At 47.6% G+C, this 27,599-nt stretch overlaps 1 protein-coding gene and 1 non-coding gene across 2 annotated transcripts; both read right to left on the bottom strand.

The window, feature by feature from the left end:
- Window positions 1-1,094: 1,094 nt before the first annotated feature.
- On the bottom strand, window positions 1,095-26,750 carry LOC139170767 (anoctamin-7-like). The gene is made up of 23 exons (XM_070758273.1): window positions 26,452-26,750; window positions 24,879-24,981; window positions 22,597-22,784; window positions 21,635-21,742; window positions 21,409-21,545; window positions 19,543-19,600; window positions 19,244-19,354; window positions 18,407-18,572; window positions 17,186-17,276; window positions 14,948-15,044; window positions 13,255-13,398; window positions 12,488-12,625; window positions 11,280-11,378; window positions 8,776-8,878; window positions 8,426-8,537; window positions 7,019-7,073; window positions 6,098-6,195; window positions 5,831-5,967; window positions 3,902-4,107; window positions 3,605-3,747; window positions 3,428-3,518; window positions 2,269-2,406; window positions 1,095-1,296 (listed from the first exon to the last, which is right to left on the bottom strand). The coding sequence occupies exons 1-23, from the start codon at window positions 26,590-26,592 to the stop codon at window positions 1,270-1,272; spliced, it is 2,691 nt and encodes an 896-aa protein (XP_070614374.1). The 5' UTR covers window positions 26,593-26,750; the 3' UTR covers window positions 1,095-1,269.
- Window positions 11,735-11,898, bottom strand: LOC139171742 (U1 spliceosomal RNA). Its single transcript, XR_011559796.1, has one exon. It is a non-coding gene; the product is annotated as a U1 spliceosomal RNA (small nuclear RNA).
- Window positions 26,751-27,599: the final 849 nt, after the last annotated feature.

The raw sequence follows: 27,599 nt of genomic DNA, 5'->3' as shown, positions 1-27,599 counted from the left end.
CCACGCACATTTAGAAGGCCACAGCAGGACACGTAAGCCTTGAAGTCCACAAGTCTTAAAGGTGCCACATTTGGGGACCCTTGCTCTATCCTAGTCTCTCCCCCCCCCTAGAAATTAGCAACTCAGGAATATCAAAGACGCCAGGACTTTTGTTCTAAGATAGCACCAGCAAAGCGCCCAGGTCCACCCCTCATTTGACCACTCATGGAGACAAGAAATCCAGATCATTCCAGATTTTATTAAATCCCCTGATACAAGCTGTACAGTGGCAATTCTTGAATACTCATCATGGCAGTCAGAAAGATGGGAGAGCCTGCTAAAAGCATGCTGTGTTTCACTCCCCCAAGCCACCAGCCATAGCTGTGGGACAAAGGGAAGGGAAGGCACCGCATCTCCCACAGTCCATGGCCTCCCCTGCCCCACGTCCATCGCCATCTGCAAGGATTTCTGGTGGTTTGATTGAAGTTTCATTTGGGGGGGGGAATCAAATGTTTAACTGTTTCCCTGCCTTCCCTCCAGATGAGCCTTGGTATTGACGGGAAGGAGTGGAGATGCAGGCACTGGTTGAAACCTGCACGGCCGAAGAAGAAGCCGCTGGCCACAGGAGCCAAGGCTGCAGGGAACTGGAGTGGAGGCTGAGTGGCTTTGCCCCAGAAGTGGTCTCCCAAGCCCCTTGCCTGGGAAGCTGAGAGAGGAGATGGGAGAGAGGAAGAGGGAGGGAGGGAGAGAAATGGAGAGAGAGGGTGGGAGTGGGAGAAAAAAATGGAGAGGAAGGGTAGGAGAAGAAGAGAGGGATGGAGAGAGGGGGAATGGGGGAGAGACAGATGGGGAGAGAGAGACGGAGGGAGTGGAGAGGGCGTGAGAGAGAGAGAGAGAGACAGGGAGGGAGTGGAGAGGGTGGGAGTGGGAGAGAGGGAGAGAGAGGGAATGGGGGGGAGAAAGAGATGGAGAGGGGGAAAGAGACAGGGAGGGAGGAGGGAGGCCGTGGGAGAGAAGGAGGGAGTGAAGGAGAGAGAAAAGGAGAGAGGGAGAGAGATGGAGGGAGTGGGAGAGAGAAATAAAGAAATGGAGAGAGTGGGGAGAGAGAGGGGGAGAGAGACTATCTCAGAGTAACACTGAAAAATGTCCAATCTTCTGGATCCTTCAAAGACTGCCACAGGAAATGGCCTCCCTCCCGTCATGGCCATCGTTCACGCTGTCGAGCGGTGATCAAAAAAATTGATGGGGATGCCCTGCTGCCCATGCTTCGGCCTCACCAGTATTGCTCATTCACACTGCTGGAGAAAAGGCTGCTTGCTGCACAAAAAAAGAAGTGGAAAGAAAACAGAAGAGCCTACTTAGAAGCGAGAGAGCAAAATCTTGCTCCAGTTTTTCGAGATCTCAACACCGCTCCAGCAAAGGGCTGCAGCCAGGACCTGAAAGGGCAGCTCTAATGAAAGCAGCCATTTTAGCTGAGTATTTAAGGGGGAGAAGCGGTTTATTTAACCTAATAAAGTAGTGAAAGTGATCGGGGGGGCGGGTCAGATCAGCTACCGAAGGAAGTTATCTCTGTGGCTTCTCAATTTCTTTTCCATTATCTCGACCAGGGGGTCTCCAACCTTGGACTTCAACACCACAAGTTGAAGTCCACAAGTCTTCAGGTAGTCAAAGTTAGAGACCCCTGATCTAGACAGCCCTCAGGACCACATTCCCAGCCAAACAGAGCCTCAGAGGAGAGAGAAACCCAAGTATTGTTTCCTACTGGGTGGTGGCTCCATATTCAATCACCACCCGTGGAAAAAAAGACCACCACCACACCTGCGATTCTGGAGCTGAGTCACCTTTGTGGTCGAGAAGAGCCCATCGCGGGGCCCCACCTTCTGACAGTCTTGCCGTACAGAAGCACAGATGGCACAGACATCACACTACAGACTGCACCCCACGACACAGAGAACGACGACACCACACGACAACAGCTCAACCAGTGGTGAAGAGGCAGGCCCAGATTCTGAGAGACTGGTGGCAGTGTGTGTGCGTGTGTGTGTGCGTGCACGCTACAAGTCCACCTGAGTTTCTCAGCTGGAAATTTGCAACTTGCCAGAGAGCGACTGGCACAGCCCCTCATTAAACCCACGTGGCGCTGGTTCACGGGAAGGGTCCGTCCCTCTTCCCTCTTCCGAACTCTTCTCTTGGCACTGGAGCAATACACACAGACACCACATGGATACACACGTGCTTTTGTGCCGCACACGTGGACTGACCTGGAGTGGGAGAAGAGTCGTCACTCACCGTCGTCAACAACGCTTCCTGGTTATCGGCCAGCGCCTGCTTGGCTAGGTAACGCTCCCTCTTGATCTTGACTTCCAGGGATTCGGGGATGTCTGGCACCAGCCAATCAATCAGGCGCAAGCAGAAGAAGACAACGTGCTGGGAAGAGAAGGAGGGAGGGAGGAGGGCCCAGGGAGGGCCGCCCATCCCAGGATTATAGCAATAGCACTTAGACTTATATACCACTTCATAGTACTTTACAGCCCTCTCTATGCTGTCTTGCCAATTGCCCCCAACCATCTGGGACCTAATTTTACCTGTCTCAGAAGGATGGGAGGCTGAGTCAACCTTGAGCCTGTGAGATTCGAACTGCCAAATTGCAGGCAGTCGGCAGAAGTAGCCTGCAGTACTGCACTCTAACCACTTGCGCCACCATGGTTTATTAGCAGCCGTTACAAACACCTAGCCAGGTAAGCCAATACCATACACACTCTTTCTCTTTTGGCAATGAAATTTTGTGATATATAAAAGGGCAGCCCGAAAGTCTAATTTCAGAGGCTTTTCTGTTCCTAAATCAGCTCTTGGGCACAGAAATTTTAGCAACTGCCCCCCACCCCCGGGGCCAGTGATGAGCTGCCAAAAGTTTTACTGCCACACTGCAGGCGTGGCTTATTTTGTGGGTGCGGCTTGATGGTCATGTGACCAGGTAGGAGTGGCTTGCCAGCCATGTGACCAGGTGGGAGGGGCTTGACAATCATGTGACTGGGGTAGTGGCTTAAAGGTCATGTGACTGGGTGGGAGTTGCTTACCGATCAAGGTAAGTTTTCAAATAAGTGCTTGGACTCTTTCAGTTGATTAAGTCACATTATTTGAATAGCCACAAAAAGGGCAAATGATAGACAGCATTATTTGTTGAGGAGCACAGTAACCTTTTAAGGTTTTGAACTGAACCCAGAAGATTCGGTATGATAACAGATTAGGCAAGTAGCTCAATTTTCTCTAATCGCTATAAAAGTTCAGTTCTAGATAATGATTAAAGCGTTTATGGGTAAAAACATACTATTTAATTATTTTCTATTTTAAAAGTAGTTAAGGATCATACTAAGGTAGTAGAGAAGGAAGGACAATAAAAAAACCTATTAAATAGTGCACAGTCCTCGGAGAAATGCCTGGGACTCACCTCAAAGGCGATGATGAAGCCCAGGCGAATGGCCAGAAGTTTCCAATAAAAGAGGGTGTAGTTCCCGTGAGCGTCGCGGAAGGCTTTGTACCTGTGAATGGGCCACAGCAGATCAGCATCATGGGGTGGGGTGGGAGGCCTAACCATGATTGCTGGCGATGGAGACCCTCCGCTCACCTGCACATGGTATGGTTGCCGTGCACATAAGCGGGTGGGGAGTAAGACAGGGTGAAGTTCACGTAGCCGTGGAGGTGGCTGTCATACTCATATTGGTAAAGGAGCCGTGGTAGGAAGTCCGAAGTGAAGGCGATGAGAAAGGCCTGGGGGCAAACAGGCAAGAGTGACCGTCATCGGGAGGAGGAGGTTTTCTGCTGTTTAACTCATAGCCTCCACATTCCCCCATCAGAGGGACCTTGATAGCCACCAATCAGGGGGGAATGGCTTGAGGATCTCCACCACTTCTTCCAGACTCACATTGACAATGACGGAGATCTGGGCCAAGACCTCAAGGAGGAAGAACCAAACACTGATGTCCTGGGCACGCTCAGCCACCGGTCGGCGGTACTCACAGACAAATTTCTGGGCGTCCAGACGGATTTCAACCCAGTTATTGAGGAGGGCGAAGAGAGGGGCCAGTGGGAAAGCAGCCACAAAAATGGTGATGAAACCAAACTGGAGCACTAAGAAAGAAGAGACCATGTTCAGTGTCACTGTTTTAAAGAATCCTAAAGAATCCTCGAAGCGGCTGGAGAAGCAAGACTTGTATCTGACAAGACTTTCCTTTGGGTGCCTCTTCCTTCCTTACCACTGCGTGTCATTCTAGTGGAAATCAAAGGCTGTTTGGATGACCAAACTTTCAGGGCAAAGGACCACTGGAGGAGTTATGCTAAACAACTTAAGTTTAACGAAAGTGGGAACATCCAATATAATTTGGACTTGCTTTGCTGAAAAATTATCTTTTAAAAGTTGGAAGGGTGGACAAGTCTGCTGCCTGCCACTCAATCAGTGGAGCTGTCATGCGCCTTTCAGAGTCTGTGGTGGAAGATGAGCTGGAACAAGAATGGGCAGTGAGTGAGAGGGCAGCTCCGTTGGCCTTGGAGGAAACTGGGGAAGGGCAGAGACAGGCCAGGCCAGGCTGTTCAGAATTAGCAAGGCCTGCAGGAAGGCAGGAACAGAGCTCAGCCAAGGAGCAGGAACCACCCCCTTCTGATGCAAGGGCTTGGAGAGTGCAGAGGAGGCAGGATCAACTCAGATGAAGGAGGCCACTCAGGAGGAGAGTGCCCCGCCCAGCTTCACCAGGCACACCTGGGGAGTGAGACTTAAGGAGACACTGTGGGGAGGGGCATTTTGTCAGGAACAAACACTGGAGTGTTGTGTGCCGATGTTTAAACTTGCCAAGAATCCTTGCAATTCCTGCGTGGGGTTTTGGGCTTATTATCTGGATCTTTTGCTCCCTGAACTCCTTGCTTTGTTCTTGTTTTGCTAGATAAATTTGAGATTCATTGCTGTACAGCCTTGGTGTAGACAGCGCTGGGCTGGATTAATTGAAACCAGAGGCGCTTTGAAATTTGTTTGTGTGGGAGGAAGATTTGGAGCACTAAAAGGGCCAGTTTGAACTGCCTGTTATCTCTGTGCCATGTGCTGGGTGATCACATTCATTCTCAATCTATGGAGAGCCACTTGTAGAAAGGATCTCCAAGTCTCACTGGACCAAGGGATGGGCTGAATCTAGACCCCAAACTCCTTTTATTAGATTTGTATGCCGCCCTTCTCCGAGGACTCGGGGCAGCTAACAGCATATAATATAACAATACAGTACAACGGCAAATCTAATTAAATTTAAAATTACAATATAAAAATCCAATATTTAAAAACAATCATACCACTTCAATCATACAACATATATCTCATTTCGTTGGCCAGGGGCCTGAGACCTCATTGCCCCAAGCCAGGTGACATAGGTGAGTCTTAAGACTCTTACGGAAGGCAAGGAGGGTGGGGGCAGTTCGAATCTCCAGGGGGAGCTGATTCCAGAGGGTGGGGCCCCCCGCAGAGAAGGCTCTTTCTCTAGGCCCTGCCAAGTGACATTGTCTGGCTGACGGGACCTGGAGAAGGCCGAGTGTGGGACCTAATCGGTCGCTGGGACCCATATGGCAGAAGGTGGTCCTGCAAATAATCTGGCCCAACGCCATGTAGGGTTTTATAGGTCATTACCAACATTTTGCAGTCCACGGAGTATTGGAGGAACATGGGCATGCCTAGGGAAGCCCATAACCGCTCTTGCGGCTGCATTTTGCACGATTTGAAGTTTCTGAACACTCTTCAGAGGTAGCCCCACGTAGAGAGCATTGCAGTAGTCAAACCTCTGTGCTCCCAAAGGAGATGAATCCCGTTCCTGCTCACCCATCTCCAGGTACTCCTCGAAGAGGCCTTCGCATTCAATCAGTTCGTAGTCTTCTTCCCACCGCTTGGGCTCCTGGCAGATCTGCCCCCCTCGCACCTTGGCCAGCTTCCTTTTTTGGTGCCAGGCCTTCAGTTTGCTGAAGGAAAAGAAATGGACCGCTTCAGTCTGGCTGTCCCTCTCGGGTCGGGAAATGGCCCTCGATTACTGGCCCTCCTTTGACCAAACCGCCCCGTTTTTCTCTGCCATTTCCCAAGGAAGCAACTCACGGAACAAAGAATTCCTGGACGTTGCTGACTATCTGCTTCCCAACCATGATGATGAACAGCTGCTGGGCCAATTCGATGAGACATCCGCCGGGACCGCACTGTAGGGTGAGATGGTGGGGGGGCATAGATGTGCCAACCGTTACTAGGACCTCAAGGTGGCCTAGAAAACTCCAGGCGCTGGTTTACAAGCTGTCACTTTGGGCCACGTTGAACAAGAAGACCCAAAATCTTAAAAAGACACTTGCTGCTCACTTTTGTAGTTGTAAGTGCTCCAAAACTGGAAGTTTTTAAGAAGAGTTGGGACAAGCATGGGATTGGACTGGAAGACCTCCAAGGTCCCTTCGAACTCTGCTGCTCTGCTCTGCGTTGCTTCTGTTCTGTTCTGTTCCGCTCTGCTCCACTCCTAACTCTACTCTGCATTCTATTCTATTCTATTCCTATTCTACTTTACTCTGCATTCTATTTTCTATATTTTCTATTTTATTCCATTCCATTCTTCTACTCTATGCTACCCTACCCTTCCCTACTCTACTCTGCATTCGATTCTGTTGTTATTCTGCGTGGCCTTTGTTAAAGAGGCCTAACAAAGTTCTCTCTGCAATATTGAATTGGTTGATTCTTTTTAATATATTGGGTTTTTAGCTTGTAGTTTTTAACTAATTAGATTTGTTTGTACGCATTGTTTTATAATGTATCTTGTGAGCCGCCCCGAGTCTTTGGAGAAGGGCGGAATACAAATCAAATCAATCAATCAATCAATCAATCAATATTGCATTCACTGACCAAACCCATTTGCTAAGCAGTGACAGTGCAGCAAAAGAAAAGGCGGATACGCATGGCGTGGGATGCAGCTTCTGCCCAATCCTTTTGAGGTGCCAGTGCCCAGAAATGCCAGGTGCACAAGGACTCGCTGCTACTTACATCTTCATTCCTCATGCCCAAGAGCTGTCCGTATTGACCAGGGTAGCCCACAAACCTGCTGGGAAAAATGGAAGGTATTGAAAAGAACAGAAAGTCATCTGAGGATGGGCAGGTCCAGCCCTTGAGGATTTAGGAGGCTCAATTCTTGCTGTGTGTTTGTGTTATGAACCCAACTCTGGGCCAGCACAGACTTTTGACAGGGAGAGATTCAGATTTGGCTAATCAGGCTGGAGGAAAACTTTGAGAGAGCAGGCTGAAAAGACAGGGCAGGTCTCAGCCCAAGGGGAAGCCCCAATTCAACTCGGAGGCACCTCAAATCTGGCTTAGCATCTCCAGAGGTGGTAGTCAGTAGGTTTGGACGAACCGGTAGCAGCAATTTTGAGTAGTTTGGAGAACCGGAAAATACCATCCACATGCTCACATTTTTGGTGCTACTGGGTGAACCGGTAGGTAAATTATTTTATTTATTTTATTTTATTTTATTTTATTTTATTTTATTTTATTTTATTTTATTTTATTTTATTTTATTTTATTTTATTTTATTTTATTTATTTTATTATTTTATTTTATTTTATTTTATTTTATTTTTTTGTTTGTTTGTTTGTGTATTTATTTATTTATTTATTTATTTATTTGTGTGTGTGTGTGTGTGTGTGTGTGTGTGTGTGTGTGTGTTTGTTTGTTTGTTTGTTTGTTTGTTTGTTTGTTTGTTTGTTTGTTTGTTTATTTATTTATTTATTTATTTATTTATTTATTTATTTATTTGTTTGTTTGTTTGTTTGTTTGTTTGTTTGTTTGTTTGTTTGTTTATTTATTTATTTATTTATTTATTTATACATACATACGCCACCGCTCTCCGGAGACTTGGGGCGGCTTACAACATATAAAAAAGAACAATACAATACAATACACTAAATCCAATTAAGTAAAATTAAATAAACTACTCTGAAATCGCTTGCTATATTTAAAAAATCAATGATACCCATTTGAACAACAATCATACATAACATTTGTCGGCCAGGGGGTTAGGATCTAATTGCCCCAAGCCTGGCAACACAAATGAGTCTTCAGACTCTTAACGGAAGACGAGGAGGGTGGGGGCAGTGCGAATCTCTGGGGGCAGCTGATTCCAGAGGGTCGGGCCCCCCACTGAGAAGGCTCTTCCGCTAGGTCCCGCCAAATGACATTGTCTAGTTGATGGGACTTGGAGAAGGCCGACTCTGTGGGATCTAACCAGTCGGTGTGACTCATGCGCAGAAGGCGGTCCCGCAATTTATGTGAATTCCACCCCTGGGCCTTTCCCTAGATTTGTGAGAAGGGCCAGATTGCGCAAAGACCTCCCCCCTCTGAGGAGCCCCCTCCCGTTCTCAACCTTCAAGCAGGAAACCTTTTCACCGCGTCCCCTACCTGCCTTTGAAGAAAGCCACGTAGAAAGGAGACGAATAGAAGTTCACAAACTGGAAAATGAAAACTTTGAAAGTGAAGGCATCCTCGTGCTGCGTTTGAGTCCGGTGCATTTCTGCAAGGGGAAAGCAAAGAGGTGGAGGAGGATGGTTGGGTCAGTAGATGCCAACTCAACCGGCCGGAGTTCTGATAGGCTTCCTTTTCCAGTAAGAGGGAATCCTGATAATCAGCAATGAAGGTGCCAATTCTGTGAAATGCTTTTTCCTCCGCCCACAGTTTCCCAAACAATGTGGAAGAAGTGAGTTTCATAAAAGCAGAAAAATTATTGGGCTGTGGTAAGAACTTCCACTCACCCCATCTGGTCAGTTTCTCGGCCAAGGAGGTGTAGACCTGGCTCATCAGAAGGATGAGCACCAAATTCACCATGGAGCTGCTGATATTCGCAATGTTCCCTGCCTGCAGGAAAAGAAGGGAAAGAGGCCCCACTTCATCCCGGTCTCTCTTCCCTCAACACCCCTCTGCCCAGAAAGGGAGCTCATTTTGCACTTCCCAACGAGAGATTCTAGAGAGCAATAAAGATGCATAAATCAAAGAGCTGACATCATCATCATTTATTATTATTATTATTATTGTTATTGTTGTTGTTGTTATTATTATTATTATTATTATTATTATTATTATTATTATTATTATATTTATTTATTAGACTTGTATGCCGCCCTTCTCCGAAGAGAGAATGAGCCGGGGTGGCGCAGCAGGTAGAGTGCTGTACTGCAGGCCACTGAAGCTGACTTGTAGATCTGAAGGTCAGCTGTTCAAATCTCATCAACAGCTCAAGGTTGACTCAGGCTTCCATCCTTCCGAGGTGGGTAAAATGAGGACCCGGATTGTGGGGCAATAGCCTAGCTAAAAAAGTGCTATTGCTAACATGTTGTAAGCCGCCCTGAGTCTAAGGAGAAGGGCGGCAGGTAGAGTGCTGTACTGCAGGCCACTGAAGCTGACTTGTAGATCTGAAGGTCAGCTGTTCAAATCTCATCACCAGCTCAAAGTTGACTCAGCCTTCCATCCTTCCGAGGTGGGTAAAATGAGGACCCGGATTGTGGGGCAATAGCCTAGCTCTGTTAAAAAAGTGCTATTGCTAACATGTTGTAAGCCGCCCTGAGTCTAAGGAGAAGGGCGGCATAAAAATTGAATGAATAAATAAATAAATACAAAATACAAAACCGAAACGTCGCATAGACACTCAAAATATTACACGGGGCAAAACCCGAACTCAGAACAATCTACATACATATACCCGTGAAAATCTACGAAAACAAATATATATATATATACACACACACACACACACACACACACACACACACACACACACAAACACACACACACATATATACATTATAGCACAAGCAGCCTGGATATCAAGCTGGTGCAGAAGTTGGTGATGAATTAACGGCTTGCCACACAATGTATACAAGGCTTGATGTTTATGGGAACTTGGGAGGGGTGATTTTCATGAAGGAACAGATGCAGCACCAAAGCATTCTTTCGAGGGGTTCAAGGCCTTCCTGTGTCCATCCACCTGGGCGGAAGTGAAAGGAGGACTTGTCATGATGGCACCATCTGAGTGGGCAATGTGACAAGTTTGTGGGTGGGGGACAAGGGATGTGGAACCTACAACTGGGTGGGAAACTCAGATTCAGGTTTCCTATTGCAGGATGGCTCCAGCAATAAATTATAACTTTGAGGAGTATTTGGACTCTGAGTTAGTTGGATGCTACCTGGAACCTTGACATTGAGGCTTTCAAGATAATATTTACACAGAAAGTGATTTCAGATTGCCATAACCTATGGCCATCAAGCAGAAGGCCGAAAGGCAGGTTAAAAGCCCCTGTTTATATTACTGCTGTTGTTGTCTTGTGGGCCTTGTATTAGAACCATGATGCCGAACCTATGGTGTGTGTGCCACAGGTGGCACACAGAGCTCTCTCTGCGGGCACGCAAGCCATCACCCAGCTCAGCTCCATCGCACATGTCCAGGCACCTCTTGGCGGCCAGCTGATTTTTGGGTATCTGCTGTGCATGCACGAAGGGTGGGGCACACCCCCAGGCTCCAGAGGTTTTACTTGAGTTTCCGAAAGAGCGGAAATGGCCTCCCCCAGTCTATGGAGGCCTGTTTTTGGACTTCCGGAGGTCAGAAACCAGCCCATTTCCAGACTTCCAGATTTGTTTTTCACCCAACCCAGACTCTGGAGGCTTCCCTTGAGCTTCCAGGAGGGTAAAAAGGGCCTCCCCTAGGCCCTGGAGGTCAGAAACCAGGGCTTCTGGGAAGGAGCTTCTGGGAGGCAGAAAACGGCCTCCCCAGCCTGGCAAACAGCCCATTTCTGGACTTCCGAGAGGCCTGTTTTTTGTCCTCGCTAGGCTCCAGAAACTTTGAGCCTCCGGGAGAGCGAAAATGGCCATCCTCAGGCCCTGGAGGCCCTCCAGAGGGAGCAGAGGAGTTCAGGAGGGTTGCACATACATGCATGGGGGGTCTTATGTGCATGGGTGGGAGCGGGGCACGCGAGGGTTCATACACACATATTGCATTATGGATGCTGGCACACACACACTTTCAGCACACAACAAGGAAAAGGTTAGCCGTCACTGTATTAGAGCGCTACCAAACTGGACTGTGGATGATTTAAAATGGAGCTCTGCTTTCACTAATGCTTTTCCCCTCGGTGCAAACAGAAAGAGGGACTGTCCCTAATTCTATTCTCTTGTGAAATCCTAAATTTGGAGAAAGGATACGGGATATCTCCAGGGAAGCACAAAGGGATCTTGCGAGGGGGGAGGAGGTCCAAGCAGCTCTCACCTGTGTCATCAGGACTCTGTTTCCGGTGTGGTACATTGCGGTGCTGACAATCCCACGGTACATGATCACCGACACCAAAAAGATCATCACGACACAGAGCTATGGAGGAGAAGCAAGACACGAGAGGAGCATCAGGGATTTGGAACAGGGATCGCTGTCTCTTCTCCCCCGTGTCAGGGCGAAGCCATCGTTTAATTTCGGAGACTTTGGCCTGCCACACGTGATGCTTTAGAATGCCTTCTTGCTGTGGGAACGTGGGAGAGGCTGTTGCGTGAGGGATGTAGAAATGTAGCCATAACAAATTCCTTCTAGATTCTCAAGGTCATCCTTTGTTCAGTATTTGCCCGGAAGCTGATGGGAGTAAAGGACACGTTGACAGAAGATGACCAGTCAACGTGATGAACTTGTGGGTGTGGGAGCAAGGCAATGCATTTTTTTTAAAAAAAAATCTGTTTCAGAGGAAAGTGTGAACGCAGTCCCCCACTACCACAAATTATGCAGTCGAGTTTCCTGCATTTGGGGAAATCGCAGGGGTCAGCCCACCTGGAGTGCAATGGATGAGCCTCACCCCAGGAAAACCATCTTCATGATCGTGGTGTCTCCGCTGTCAGGTAAGGCAATGAATTTTAAACTAGGTGGAGAAACCCTAGTGCAGTGATGGTGAACATTTTTTGGGTGCCAAAAGGCCATGCATGCTATTGTGCATGCACGAGTGCCCACACCCATAATTCAATGCCTGGGGAGGGCGAAAACAGCTTCCCCCGTCCCCCGGAGGTCCTCTGGAGGCCGGAAACGGCCTGTTTTCCAACTTCTGGTGGGACCTGTTTGTTTGTATTTTGCCTTCCCCAGGCTTTAAAGACTTCCCTGGAGCCCAGGAGAGGATAAAAATGCCTTCCCCCATCCCCCCAGAGGCTCTCGGGAAGCCAAAAATGCCCTTCCAGAGCCTCTGTGCAAACCCAAAATCAGCTGGCTGGCACATACATGCACGTTGGAGCTGAACTAGGGCAACAGCTTGCGTGCCAGCAGATATGCTCCGTGTGCCACCGGTGGCACTTGTGCCATAGGTTCGCCATCACTGCCCTAGTGGCTTTAGATTCGAGTTTCGCGCAGATGTGCCAACATGGTTCTGTTAATAAATTGGAACTTTTGAGGAAATCTGTGCCTTTAATTTCAGATGCTCTTTGGAACCCTGACAAACATCCCCTCACCATGATGACAATAGCCATGGATCCAGTCAGGATTCGTGATAGTCGGTCGTGCTCAGGGAAATAGGGCTCCTTTAGTCCCGTGATGGGGTTCTGTTCCAGGCAAGGGGCCATAGCAGCAAACTCTGGGCGAGGACGTTCCTAGGAGGAGGAAAGTAGGAGAGGAAAGGGAATGGACAAGAGAGTAACCTTGTTGAATTCAATGGGAGGTTTAGTTTAATTTTGAGGATTTTTTAATGCCTTCTGTTTTGAGTGGTCCACGTCCGGCTCAGCTGGTCATGGATTTTAAGGACCAGGAGACGTAGGAGTAGGAACCCACTAGTGCAATTTTCGGCAATTTTTTCCCCGACGTCTCCTGAGAAGGAGCTTCTCAGCTGTTTTTCAGACGAAGACATTAAGACGAGGGTGAGCCCGTGGGCTTCTTCCGACACGGAGACACCAGGAAAAAATCACCAAAAATTGCATCAGTGGGTTCATACCAATGCGGCACCCTGGACCACACTGGTATGAACCCACCACTGCCTACCAGGCTTCAGAAAGGGGATGGCAGTGGGGGAGGCATGCGTGGGAGGGAGGGAAGGGGTGTGGGTATGTGCGCACATGCTAGCACACCCACACACCCTCCTTTTGGCACATGAACAAACAAAGGTTCATCATCACTGCACTGGGGTTTTGCAGAATCTCTCCTGCACAGCAGCAGAAGGAAGGAATGACGGCCGATCTGCTTGGGCAGAGCAGTGGGGAGAAAAGAGTGGCGAAAAAGCCCTCGCCTCTTCCTCTTGGAAGTCCATGCAGTCCCAATGATGAGCCAGAGTGGCGTTTTTCCGTTTCCAGTACTCCAAAAATGTCACCGCCCAGAAGGACATGAAGACGCTGAAGAAAACGGTCCCCGGGTGGTCAAAAAGGTAACCGATCTGGAAGAGATGGAGAAACAGAATTGGAAAAAACCCTCTCCCGGATCCTAGAAGTTCTGATATGCAGGCAGCTATCTCCCTTTGTTTCCATTCCTAAGAAACATCTATCTATCCTGCATTTCACCACAATCCCAGGATTCACCGATTCCAAAGTCAGAAAATAAGAGTGAATCATTCCGGGGTTAGAACTTTGGATACCGGGTTTGCCCTCCTATTCCAGTGGCTCCCTACGATAGAGTTGTTGCCCTTTGGGATACTGTGCAAACATACGAGGAATGAAAAAATGTATAAGTAAGCTGGTGATCGAGTTGGACAATTCTTCCCATTTTACACACCGGGGAGTTGGATCGTCCGTACCCTCTGCCTCACCACCGGGCCGGGGCTCAAAAGGGCTAATATGTATGCATCTTGGGAGCCAGTGGATCTCAGATCTTCTCCCTTGTTCTCCTTAAGGAAAATCTTCCCTCTAATTGTGACAAGGAAGCCTTGTTCCCCCTTTAGTTATGCGCCACAGTGATGCAGTGGTTAACATGCAGTACTGCAGGCTATTTCTGCTGCCTGCCAGCTGACTGCAATTTGGCAGTTCGAATCTCACGAGGCTCAAGGTTGACTCAGCCTTCCATCCTTCCGAGGTGGGTAAAATGAGGAGCCAGATGGTTGGGGGCAAGAGGCTGACTCTGTAAGCTTAGAGAGGGCTATAAAATGCACTATGAAGCAGTGTATAAGTCTAATGCTCTTCCTTCCTTCCTTCCCTCCCTCCCTCCCTCCCAATGGTTAGAATACAGTATTGCAGGCTAGTTCTGCCCACAGCTAGCAGTTCGATCCTGACTGACTCAACGTTGACTCAACCTTTCATCCTTCCGAGGTGGGTAAAAATGAGGACCCAGATTGTTGGGGGTAAGGGGCTGACTCTGTAAACTGCTTAGGGAGGGCTGTGCCGCATTATGAAGTGGTATATAAGTCCAGGTGCTATTGCTATCTTCCTCCCTCCCTCCCTCCCTCCCTCCCAATGGTTAGAATACAGTATTGCAGGGTAGTTCTACACACTGCCAGCAGTTCAATCCTGACTGGCTCAAGGTTGAATTAGCCAGATTGTTGGGGGCAAGAGGCTGACACTCTGTAAACCTCTTAGAGAGGGATGTAAAGCATTATGAAGTAGTATATAAATCTAAGTCAGTAGTTTTCAACCTTTCTAATGCCGTGACCCCTTAATACAGTTCCTCATGTTGTGGTGATCCCCAACCATAAGTTGAGTGCCAATTCTCCCAACAGAGCTTTAAGCTGATTGGCAGGAAGGTCAGAGGGACAACCCCACTGTCAACGCCTGATTGGTTGGATTGTAAAAATATGTTCCAAGGAGCCAGAATAGAAGCTTCAGTTGCTAACACCCATGGGAAATTTCTCTTTTCCCAGGGTCTTAAGCTACCTCTCTGAAATGGTCAGTTGACCCCCAAATTGGGTCCCGACCCCCAGGTTGAGAACCACCAATCAAAGTGCTATTGCTTTGAACCGCCCCACCATCCCCAGAAGGTGAAGGAAGCCCCCTTGCCTTTGCCATGGGGCAGATCTCGGAAATGTTCCAGTTGCCACAAGTATCGCAGAGAGGGCACATGAGGAACTCCCCCCCACTGTTGCAGATCTCTTTCCTAGAAAAAAGGGGGGAGGAAAAGAGAAGAGGTCTTATGTCCACATCTCTCCTACCCATGAGCTTCATGAGCTGACAGCCTGACATTAGCAATGGTGGTGTTGTGGTGGGGGGGGGGGGGGGTGGAGGGAAAGATTGGAAAGCAAGTAAGAAGAAGGGGAGGGGAAATGGAAGCTCAGCTGAACCGGGTGAATTGGGAGAAGCTTTAGGCAGCCATCGGTATATAGAGCCGGGAACCGAGAATCTGTTTCCGAAACAAGATACAAGCCCCTCATTGGACATTTAGTAATAACGGGGATAGCCGAAAGAAGGGAGAGGAAAATTTACTTTGCAGTATATTCTTGGCAAAAACAAACAGCCATCTTTGCTAGATGAGTTGAGGGCAGGGCTGAAATTCGGCAGGTTCGGATAGGTCCTATAGAACCGGTGGCGGCGATTATGTGCAGTTCGGGGAACTGGTAAATCATACCACGGACTGACCCCGCCCCACCCTTCCCACTCATTCCTTCTCTCCTCCTTCTCGAGCTCACACACACAGAGCAAACATGAGAAGGAGGCGAGAAGCAGCCAGGTGGAACGCTAGAAGACTGGGCCGAACTTTTCTGTCAGTTCTGTGGCTGTGGCTCGGTGGGGGTGGTGCCGCCTGTTACTACTGTGTACAAAACAGTTGGGTTTGCAATATATAAATAAGCTAACAATGGATGTCTGTATGTTTTGAAGTACTATAGCTTTCAGAGGTAGTGCTGCAAATTGCCATAAGAGGGAGCCAGAAAGCATGATTCTCTCTCTCTCTCTGCTCTCTCTGTTCTTTATGCTGATTCACCTAGGCTGATGTAATATTGTAAGCTGCAATGTATGTCTGATATGTAAGACAAGGAAAGGCTTGTAATATTATTATTGTATTCAGAGATATTCACTGATTTGATTGTGTATGACCAGACTGTTTAACTTAACTGTGCTATCTCTAAAGTAAACACTATTGTGTAAACTTTAATGTATCTGTCTTGTACGACTGAATAATTACTCATATCTCCTGGACGTCTGCTGGAATCCCACATTTTCCTCTGTGCGTGTCCTTGATAACTCAAGGGTTCTGCACACTCCTGAACACCGCCTCACTTTGCTGTGAGTGATGTCGGGTTGGCCGTGCCCACTCAGTCAAATGACCCGCCAACCAAGCCATGGCGAAGCTGGCCTAGGGCAACACTTTGCGTGCCCTCAGATAGGGCTCCATGAGCCAACGCCTGTGGCACCCGTGCCCTAGATTCGCCCTCACTGCCTCAAGGAAGAGCTTCGTCAACAGCTACTTTCAGGGAACAAAACGGTGCTCTGTAAATCCAGTAAGTAAGTGCTCATTTTGGAAAAGGAAATGACCTTATCACCTTGAGGTTCGACTACTGCAATGCTCTCTACGTGGGGCTACCCCTGAAGAGTGTTCGGAAACTTTAAATCGTGCAAAATGTAGCCGCGAGAGCTGTCATGGGCCTCCCTAGGCATGCCCATATTTCTCCAATACTTCACGGACTGCATTGGTTGCCAATTGGATTCTGGACAGAATTCAAACTGTTGGTAATGACTTATAAAGCCCTACATGGTATTGGGCCAGATTACTTGCGCGACCGCCTTCTGCCGAGTCCCAGCGACTGGTTAGGTCCCACAGAGTTGGCCTTCTCCGTGTCCCATCAGCCAGACAATGTCACTTGCCTTCTCTGTGGTGGCCCTGGCCCTCTGGAATCAGCTCCCCCTGGAGATTCGTATTGCCCCCACTCTTCTCGTCTTCCGTAAGAGTCTTAAGACTCACCTATGTCGTCAGGCTTGGGGCAATTAGGTCTCAACCCCCTGGCCAACGAAATGAGATGCATGCTGTATGATTGAACTGATACGACTGTTTTTAAATATTGGAATTTTTGGACTGCAATTTTAAATTTAATTAGATTTGCCTTTGTGTTGTCATATTATATGCTGTGAGCCGCCCTGAGTCCTCGGAGAAGAGCGGCATACAAGTCTAATGAAATAAAATGAAATAAAAGAAAATAAAAGAAAGAAAGAATTCGCAGTTGAAAGGGGTGACTCTCGGATGTCCACTCCAGGCAGCCATGTCTCCCCCACCCCCGCTTCCCACCAGTGTCCTTCCACACTCACGCCGGCACATTCATGTCCATGGTGAAGAGGCCGGTCAGGAACACCAAGCTGCCAATGGCCGCGGCTGGGATCAGCCAGGCTGTGTAGAAGCCTGCAAAGAAGAGAGATGGGGTTCAGGAAAATAAAAACCCTTTGCCCTTTCTCTCCCCAACCCCCCCACCACCTAGAGAAGGCAATGTGTCAGAGAGGGTAAGTCATGAGTAGCACAGGTACGGCTTCGTTCGGGCCAGGCTCAGGCGCTTGAAATCACTTGCTTGCCACTTCGATTTGCATGTATGTTTAAATTTGTTTTTGCATGAAACCGCTTTGGGTGTCTTCACAGTAGATTAAGCCATAATTTAAATATGGGTGGAGATTGCCCAGTACCACAATGTGATCTGGATAAGGATTAAAGAAAGGTTGAAATGAATCATGGGTCAATGAAATGAGAGTTTTGCCAATAGATCTGACCTTTCTTAGGGTCTGTGCAGCATAATGGAATGGAGGAGAGGAGAGGAGAAGAGAAGAGTTGGAAGGGACCTTTGAGGTCTTCTAGTCCATCCCCTGCTTAGGCAGAAAACCCTACACCACTTCAGACAAATGGTTATCTAATCCCTTCTTAAAAATTTCCAGTGTTGGAGCAGTTACAACTTCTAAAGGCAAGTTGTTCCAATTGTTCTCACTGTCAGGAAATTTTTCTTTAAAAGCATTATAACAGAATAACGGAAGGGACCCTGGAGGTTTTCTAGTCCAACCCCCTGCTTAGGCAGGAAACACTACACCACTTCAGATATATGGTTATCCAACATCTTCTTTAAAACTTCAAGTGTTGGAGCACTCATAACTTCTGGAGGCAAGCCATTCCACTGATCAATTGTTCTAGCTGTCAGGAATTCTTTCCTTAGTTCTAAGTTGTTTCTCTCCTTCATTAGTTTCCACCCATTGCTTGTTCTGCCCTCAGATACTTTGGAGAATAGTTTGACTCCCTCTTCTTTGTGGCAACCCCTGAGATATTGGAACACTGCTATCATGTCTCCCCTGGTCCCTCTTTTCATTAAACAAGACATGCCCACTTCCTCCAACCGTTCTTCATATGTTTTAGCCCCCAATTCCCTAATCATCATGTTCCCAGAGTTTGCTCAAAGCCTGATTAATGTTTTATGTTCTGGAAGGGGAGGGGAGGTTAGATTGGGCAAAGGAAGCAAGCTACCCCCCCCCCGCACCCACATGGACAAGTCTCACCCAGCCAGGCGAAGTAGATGGCCACCTTCTCTCCAAAATATTCCCGGATGTGGTCGAGGGGCTGATACTTGTACCAGCAGGCCCAGCGGGCCCAAAATCGGTAAAGGATCTGCCGGGAATTCAGCTCTTCATTCAGCACCTCATAGTCTGGCAGCTCATAGGGGCCCTACAGAGAGAGAGAGGAAGGGAGGGAGATGGAGAGAGACCGAAGGAAGGAGGGGAAGAGAGAGGGAGGGAGATGAAAGGAGGGAGAAGGAGGGTGAGAGAGAGGGAGAGAAAGAGAGAGGGAGGCAGGGAGAGAGAAGGAGGCATGGAGAAGGGGAGAGAGAGTGGGACGGGAGAAGGAAAGTGAGGGAGGGTGAGTGGGAGGGAGGGGGAGAGAGAGAGGGAGAGAAAGGGTGGGAGGGAGAGGGAGGGAGGCAGGAAGAGGGGGGTGATACCCATCATCCACAAGGCAAGGAAGTCCATCCCCAAAAACTTTTGTGGGACTTTTAAAATGCTAGATCTGGAATACAGAACCCAATAAGAAGAACAATAGCTAAACAACTTATTCCCCCAAAAAACAAATGTAAAGGATATTACAGGAAAGTTAGCAAAGGGCTGCTTTAGGATGCTCAAAAACGCCAGGTGTCATTTTTCCTTTGACTACCACGAAACAGACAAGACAGGAAGAAGATAGGGGAGCCCCTTCCTGGACCGATGACCCCAGTGGGGCTTGAACAGACCTTGCTCTTCAACCCCCAGTGGGCCAAGATGGACCCAACCCTTTCGGGCCACGACCTCTCTGCATTGATGCTCTGCTGTTCCCCTTCGGGAAGCCTCTGGGGTCACGCTTACCTCGTGCAGCGGGAAAGCAGCCGAATAGACCCCTTCGTTTAGCAGCCGGTCGATGCCTATTTCCGCGTGCTTCCGTTTCCCGTAAATAGTCCGTGCCAAGATTTCATACACCTGCAGGTGGTATTAACTGGTCAGGAAAGCGAAGTGGCTGTGGCAATGTTAGGCCACCCCTCAAGAAAAGCGAGCCCACGGCCAAAACAGAAGAGAAAGGGAAGGAAGGCTTCCTTCCTCTGTGTGGGCCACATCTGCCACGCCAGCCCTGGAACTGGGCTGGAGTCTTTACCCCTAAGAGTGCTTACGATGCGATGTCTTTGTGTATTGGTGAAGTAGGAGTCATGCGAATCACTGCCCAGGAACCTGGAATAGAGAGGAACAGATTCAAAGCCAAACCCAACATGAACAGAATTATAAAATAACAGAGTTGGAAGGGACCTTGGAGTTCTCCTAGTCCAACCCCTTGCCTAGGCAGGAAACCCTACACCGCTTCAGACAGATGGTTATCCAACATCTTCTTAAAAATGTTCAACATTGGAGCATTCTGGAGGCAAGCTGTTCCCCTGATCAATTGTTCTGTTAGGAATTTTCTCCTTACTTCTAAGTTGCTTCTCTCCTTCTTTAGTTTCCACCCATTGTATCTTGTTCTGCCCTCAGGTGCTTTGGAGAATAGTCTGACTCCTTCTCCTTTGTGGCAACCCCTGAGATAATGGAAGACTGCTATCATGTCTCCCCTGGTCCTTCTTTTCATTAAACTAGCCATGCCCAGTTCCTGCAATCGTTCTTCATAGGTTTTAGCCTCCAATCCCCTAATCATCCTTTGTCGCTCTACTCTGCACTGTTTCTAAAATGTCAATGTCCTTTTTCTATCGTGGCGACCAAAACTGGATGCAATATTCCAAGTGTGGCCTTACCAAGGCCTTATAAAGTAATGTTAACACTTCACATGATCTTGATTTTTCCCCTGTGTTAATGCAACCTACAAATGTGTTGGCATTTTTTCGCAGCTGCTGCACACGGCTGGCTCATATTTAAATGGTTGCCCACTAGGACTCCAAGATCCCTGTCACAGTTACTACTGTTGAGCAAGGTACATGAAATGTTCTTCAAAGCTTGAAAGGGGTGCAGTTTGTGGGGTGCAGTTGCCACCTTAGACTGAACCCTTCGTCCGGCAATCCACCCCACCTCCCGTCAGGTGGAGGAAAATCCTAGGAAGGTAGGATCTTCTCAGGAGTTTGTCTACAGCAAGGCTGTCAAACCCCAGGCCCAATTGCCGAATGAGTCATGCGCTGGCCATACCCATTCCTGGTTTAGTGAAGCAGGAGAAAAGTCCCGATATGTCACATGAGGACACTGTGAGTCTATGGGACACTCTCTCTTTCGCTCCCGCTGCCAATCTGGAGCCAGAACCCTTCACACCCAGACCTAATGCTCCATTTGAGCACCAGAGCCCATGTGCCAGCATTGGGTTGCAGCATGGACAGTCTGGTATGCAGTCCAGGTAAGAAAATGGAGGTGCATACGCATCTCTGCATCCCCAATGCATTCACATGGATGCCTGCATGAGATTCAGCTTCTGCCCATGTGCAGAAAGTGAAATCTCTAATTGAACTGTACGAGACTTAAATATAAAGAAATAAGGGTCAAAATGTAAACTATATTAATCCACATTTATATATACATCCATACGTATATTGTGTACCTAGTGATAAATTACTATAAACAAACCCGATGTATCGTAAAAATAATCTCTTAATACTATACTATATCTTTTCACTTTTATGATGTGTACCATGTACAATTCACATTATGGAAATGTCCATTTAAAAAAAGAAAAGAAAAAAGAAAGTGAAATCTCGTGCGAGAATGCTCACACGCGCAAGATTGCACCGATTTTTAGCACATGTACGGAAGCCAAGAAATCGCTGGAAATCAGCAAAATCTCCCACGAAGAGGGGCGGCATACAAATCGAATAAATTATTATTCATTAGTATTATTATTATGAGTTTTCTCATGCAAGATTTTGCTTTTTGCACATGCACAGAAGTCAAATCTTGTGCATGCGTGCGCACACTGGAAGCGTAAGTGCCCACACCAGTCACCGGTACTGTACCGGTAATGCCAGCGATGGGGAACCCTTCATTGCCACGCCATCCCTATCCTCGCTTACCTGTCGAGCTTGGACTTGCGGAAGGCACAGGTGTAGTAGTCCACAGGTTTGTTGGGCACCCTCTGATCCATGATGTTGGGGATGCGCAACTTCCGAAGCAGGTGGTCGGAACTATTACGGTCCGGGTTGGGGTGAGCCTGGGAAGGAAAGAGAGCTCAGGGGAGCCAGGTGGCAGGACGGGGAGGAAGCGGAGCGGAATAACACACACAATTAGTCAGGGGCTTACTTGGAGAGGCGCTCGCATGCACAACTCCTCGGCGTAGTACACCAGGACCTCCCAGGGGGCGCTCAGCTTCAGATAGTGGATGTTCTTGTGTTCGCTCTGGGTCTCCTCCTGAAAAATCAGCCGAGGAGGCGCAGTGGGTAGAGTGCAGTACTGCAGGCTGCTAAAGCTGACCGCTAGATCTGCAGGTCAGCAATTCAAATCTCACCACTGGCTCAAGGTTGACTCTGCCTTCCATCCTTCCGAGGTGGGTAAAATGAGGACCTGGATTGTGGGGGGCAATAGGCTGGCTCTGTTAAAAAGTGCTATTGCTAACATGTTGTAAACTGCCCCGAGTCTAAGGAGAAGGGCGGCATAAATTAAATAAATAAATAAATAAATAAGTTGCCAAGTTTGGGGAGCCCTGAACTACAGAATGGGAAGAATTTGTCTGTGCCCAGTGGATGCTGCCGGGTCTCCTCTGGAGAAGCAGAGTGGGGGACAGGGACATAGAAAAAGTGAAGAAAGAGGACAGTGTCCCCTTGGTAAAGGGGCAATAGATCCAAGCAAGCATCCAAGGTCTTTCTGCAGCTGGATTGTAGGGGCAATATGCTGACTCTGTTAAAAAGTGCTATTGCTAAACATGATGTAAGCCGCCCTGAGACTAAGGAGAAGGGTGGCATAAAAAAAAATTGAATAAATAAATAAAAGCATTTGGGTTGGGGGTGGGTTGAGAAGAGGAGGGGGCAACACCGCAAGCAAAGACCCCAGGGACCCTGATTAAAACCCCAGCCATTTTCTGAGTGATGGCGAGCTCTGCCGTCTGCCAAATATTCCATTTCGACACCAAGACACGTCTGATTGGGATGCTGTTCCCGCCAATGCCAACTAAGCCAAGACGGTCTCTAATGCCAACATGGCACTCTCTATATTACTGCCCATCCATGGGGGGGGGGGGCGATTTCTAAGCCCACCTCCGACCTCACCTTCTCTATCAAGAGGCTGGTGTTTCTCAGATTTTTAAGGAATTTCCGCCTCCATCTGTCGTGCCGCCCGTAGCCCTGGTCGCAGCCGGCTCTCGTGGCCACTGCCGCCTCCTCGCCCTGACGGTGCAGCTGCTTGCCACGCTTTTTCTTGGAGGGGCGGGCCTTCTCCTCCCAAACCAGCACGAAGTCTGCAACCCAAATGAACAGGCAGTTTTGAACCCTTGTCCAAAGGCTTTTTCGTCAATAGGCTACATTGTTATTGTTGTTGTTATCACACAAAAACGGTAATTCACAGCAAACGGGATTGATTTCATATCACAATATCCCAAGTCAAACACTTCCCAAGCGTCTAGGACCGTGTGAGGTATTTTGCTATGATGCACGCAGATCCAAATACACTGGCCTTTTGCAGCCGACAGATCGTGATTTTGTCATTGTTTATTGTTTTCAAGGTCTTTTAGCACAGCACCCACTGTACCAGTTACTCTGGGACCACTTGGACTGGTTTATGCCTTTCGTAAAGTTCTTAAGACCCATCTCTGCCGTCAGGCATGGGGGAACTGAGACATCTCCCCTGGGCCTATACATTTTATACATGGTATGTTTGTGTGTATGTTTACTTTTAATAATGGGGTTTTTAGCGTTTTTTAAATTATTAGATTTGTTCTTACATTGTTCTTGTTATTGTTGTGAACCGCCCCGAGTCTACGGAGAGGGGCGGCATACAAATCTAATAAATAATAATAATAATAACAACAAACAACTTAATTATGTAACAACAACATCAACAACAACAAAACAACAACAACAAAAATAATAAAAATAATAAAAATAATAAAAATAATAATAATAATAATAATAATAATAATAATAATAATAATAATAATAATACAAATTGAAAGTGTTCTTAATTTTCATGCAGTGCTCTTCAATTTTCCCCAGGTGCTGTCCCTTGGCCTGGAAACTGGTTCCTGGCTTATCTTATCTTTGATATTTGGGAAAGTGTCAGGTGGGTTTCTGGATCCTTTGGTTGCCGATGGGCTCAGGGTTGCATCGTGCACATGTGCCTGCCCGCAGCAATAAAAATAATAGCTCCTGCGCATACACGGAAGCAAAAAATAGCCGCTACACATGCACAGAAGTAAAATCCAAAATGGCGGCCCCCGCACAGACACTGACAGGAACCAGCTTCATGATGTCATCGCTGAGTTACTAATGGTTCTAAAGAACCGGTTAGAACTGGTAGTAGCCCTCCTCTGGAAAGAGCTCTTGGGGAGGAATCAAAGATTCTGCTTTGGCTAAATCATCTGGGTAAACTTGCAAAAAAAAACCACAACAAACCCAAACCAAACCCCAGTCTGAGCATTAACTTTGCTGGAATCGCATGCTGAGCGAGGGTTCAGTTGGGACGGCATCCAAGATCCCTCCCAGAACTATTTCCTAAGTCTGCACTACAATTAATCTTCTCATCGTTCCCATCACCCATCTCCTCCCACAAATGACTGTAGGACTGTACCTTTGTGGCTACTATCCATACAATTTATATTGACTGGTTCCTAATATGATTGGATTGCTTATCTGTACCTGGACAACACTCATTAAGTGTTGCACCTTATGATTCTTGATGAAGGTATCTTTTCTTTTATGTACAATGAAAGCATCTGCATCAAGACGAATTCCTTGTGTTTTCAATCACACTTGGCCAATAAAGAGTTCTATTCCATTCTATTCTATTCCAGTCCAGTCCAGTCGACTCTACATTCTATTCTGTTCTGTTCTGTCCTATCCTATTCTAATTCTACTTTTATTCTAGTCCACTCCACTCCACATTCTGTTCTGTTCTATTCCATTCCATTGTATTCCATGCCACTCCACTCCATTTTATACTGTGCTGTGCTGTGCTATACTATGCTATACTATACCAATACCTAAACTATACTATACCATACCATACCTATGCTATGCTATGCTATACTATACTATACTACTATTCTATGCTATGCTATGCTATATTATACTATACTATACTATACTATATACTATACTACTATTCTATGCTATGCTATGCTATGCTATGCTATGCTATACTATACTATACTATACTATATACTATAGTATTTCTATTCTATTCTTATTCCTATTCCTACCCTATTACTATCCTGAGCCCTGGAACAAAACACTCTTTCGATATTTCTGAATGTACTAAAAGGTATACAAGTTGTATCCCTCCTATTCCTATTCCTATTCCTATTAATTTATGCCGTGGAGGAAGGCATACTCACCGATCTTCGTTTTCCCATCCCTGAAGTAATTTCCTCTGGGACTGTTCGAAGAACCGTATCTGTCTCGGCCGTAACTGTAGACCGTATCATCCTCTTCCGCATCCTACCAAGAAGGTCAAAGTGGGGGGGATGAGCCCATTAACTGTATTCAGGACTCTAGAAGGACTCTGGGAAGCCTCTGGAGCCAGTTGAGGATGTGGGTCGGAAAAACCCAACCGCTTGGCAGGAGACATTGGACAGTACCACAATCCTTCATTACAGGATGTATTTTAAGAGATTTTCATGGCTCGGATCACCAAACTCGGCGTATGTGTCCATCCCCCCCCACCCCTCCGCACTCCCTTGTCTGCTTGTTTAGTGCCACGCAATGGGCACAACGCGTCCAATTTTTGGGGTGATTGGCTGTGCCACACATCACAGAGCGTGGCTTGGCATGGCATAATGCATTCCCTAGGCCAGGATGCATGCTCACCCTTTTCCTCCATCCTATTAATTCTATGGAGATGGGACCCCTCGATAATTTCAGGGTCCTGAATTCATTGCCAAGTCTCCCTGGTGAACAGCTGGCTTCCTTCCCGGTGGAACCTTACAACTCTTTGCCCTCTTAACTTTTAATGATTTTTATTGGCATGACGACAGATCGCCCAGCAGCTTATAAAGCTTTGAAGGCCCTGCTGGAGGGGTTTGAACCTGTTTGCCCCAGTTCTCTTCTGGGTCCTGCGAAGGGGGTCGATGCTAGGAGGTTCACACCGAGCATGCACAGAGGGCTTTTGCCCACTTTCTCCATCATGACCATCCCTGAGGGGAATGGAAGATGCTCTGAACATTGAACCCCAACCTTATTAGCAAAAACTCCAGAAGAGAAGGATTTAGGGGTAGTGATTTCCGACAGTCTCAAAATGGGTGAAAAGTGTGGTCAGGCAGTAGGGGAAAGCGGAGTAGAATGCTTGGCTGAATATCTAGAGGTATAACAAGCAGGAAGAGGGAGACTGTGATCACGCTGTATAGACCTCCTGGTGAGACCACATTTGGAATCCTGTGTCCAGTTCTGGAGACCTCACCTACAAAAAGATATTGATCAAATTGAACAGGTCCAGAGACGGGCTACAAAAATGGTGGAAGGTCTTAAGCATAAAACCTATCAGGAAAGACTTCATGAACTCAATCTGTATAGTCTGGAGGGACAGAAGGGAAAGGGGGGGGGGACATGATTGAAACATTTAAATACATTAAAGGGTTAAATAAGGTTCAGGAGGGAAGTGTTTTTAATAGGAAAGTGAACACAAGAACAAGAGAGCACAAATCTGAGGTTAGTTGGGGGAAAGATCAGAAGCAATGTGAGAAAATATTTGACTGAGAATAGTAGAGGCTTGGAACAAAGTTCCAGCAGACGTGGTTGGTAAATCCACAGTAACTGAATTTAAACATGCCTGGAATAAAACATATATCCACCCTAAGATAAAATACAGGAAATAGTATAAGGGCAGACTAGATGGACCAGGAGGTCTTTTTCTGCCCTCAATCTTCTATGTTTCTATGTATCCCTCCATTGGCTCCACACCCGTCTACTTACGAAGCTCCCGGGCGAGGGACCCCATTTCGAACAGCTGCGGTGTCGGCCAAAGTGGCCTCCTTCCCCGGAGGAGCTCTTGGCAGCGCTGAGCAGGAGGCTGGCATCAGGCGGACTCGGAGCAGAGGTTTTCTTGCGGATCATTGTGTTGGGCAGGAGGAGGAAATTCCGAGACCTGCTCCGTTCTTCTTCCCATCAGCTCTTGGCCGTGAGTGGGGGGTGAAGCCAGGAGAGGATTCCATCCAGGGAAGGCGCTCCTCCCTACTTCAGCTCATCCCTGGTCCTGGGACCTGCTGTGGAGATGCTTGTGCAGCATCTTCTGGAGAGTCGAAGCGGCAGCGTTGCTATCCGAGCAGCCAAGAGCAGCAGTGGCCTTGCCTTGGCAAAGAGGGGAGACAGCTGTGAAGCAGCCTCCCTCCCTCCTTCCCTCCCTCCCTCCCGCCTGCCTTTCAGGGCAGGTCCCCGTGCTGCCTCCTGCGTAGCTATGGAAATGGGCTACAGCCCCTTCTGCTGCTTCCCAGCTTCTCGTTCCCAGACTGGCTCTCTCTGCAGGGGCTTGGAGGAGGAGGAGGGGCTGCGCAGCAGCAGCAGCAGCATTAGGCCAGAAGCCATCACAAAGAAATTGGCCAGCCAGCATCGGTGCCCAGGAGAGGGAATGCCCTTCCGCTCAAGAGGGTCAGAGGTGGCGACATGAGCAGGGAGGTTCGTCCTCTTTTGGATGGAAATGAAGACTGTGGGGGTGATGAAAATGAAGGGAGGGTTGAGAAGCAAGGCCCGGATTCTCACCTTTTCAGCCAAATGATGACAGAATAGAATAGAAATGTAGGATGGGATGGATGGGAAGGAATATATTAAGAATTAGGAATAGAATAGAATAGAATTTTGAATGAGTAGTGTATAGAGTAGAATAGATGTGATGGAATGGAATAGGATTGAATAAGAATAGAATAGAGTAGAATAGAACAGAACAGAATGTAGGATGGCATGGTATGGCATGGCATGGAATAGAAGAATAGAATAGAATAGAATACTAGAATGAATAGAATAGGACAGAACAGAACAGAATACTGGAATGAGTAGAATGGAATGGAGTGGAATGGAATGGAGTGGAATGGAACGGAACAGAATGTAGGATGGGATGGAATAGGATA

Source organism: Erythrolamprus reginae, chromosome 8 (genome assembly GCF_031021105.1).
Source record: "Erythrolamprus reginae isolate rEryReg1 chromosome 8, rEryReg1.hap1, whole genome shotgun sequence".
NCBI classification, from domain to species: Eukaryota; Metazoa; Chordata; class Lepidosauria; order Squamata; family Dipsadidae; genus Erythrolamprus; species Erythrolamprus reginae.
This window is presented reverse-complemented; position numbering and strand designations above follow the sequence as displayed.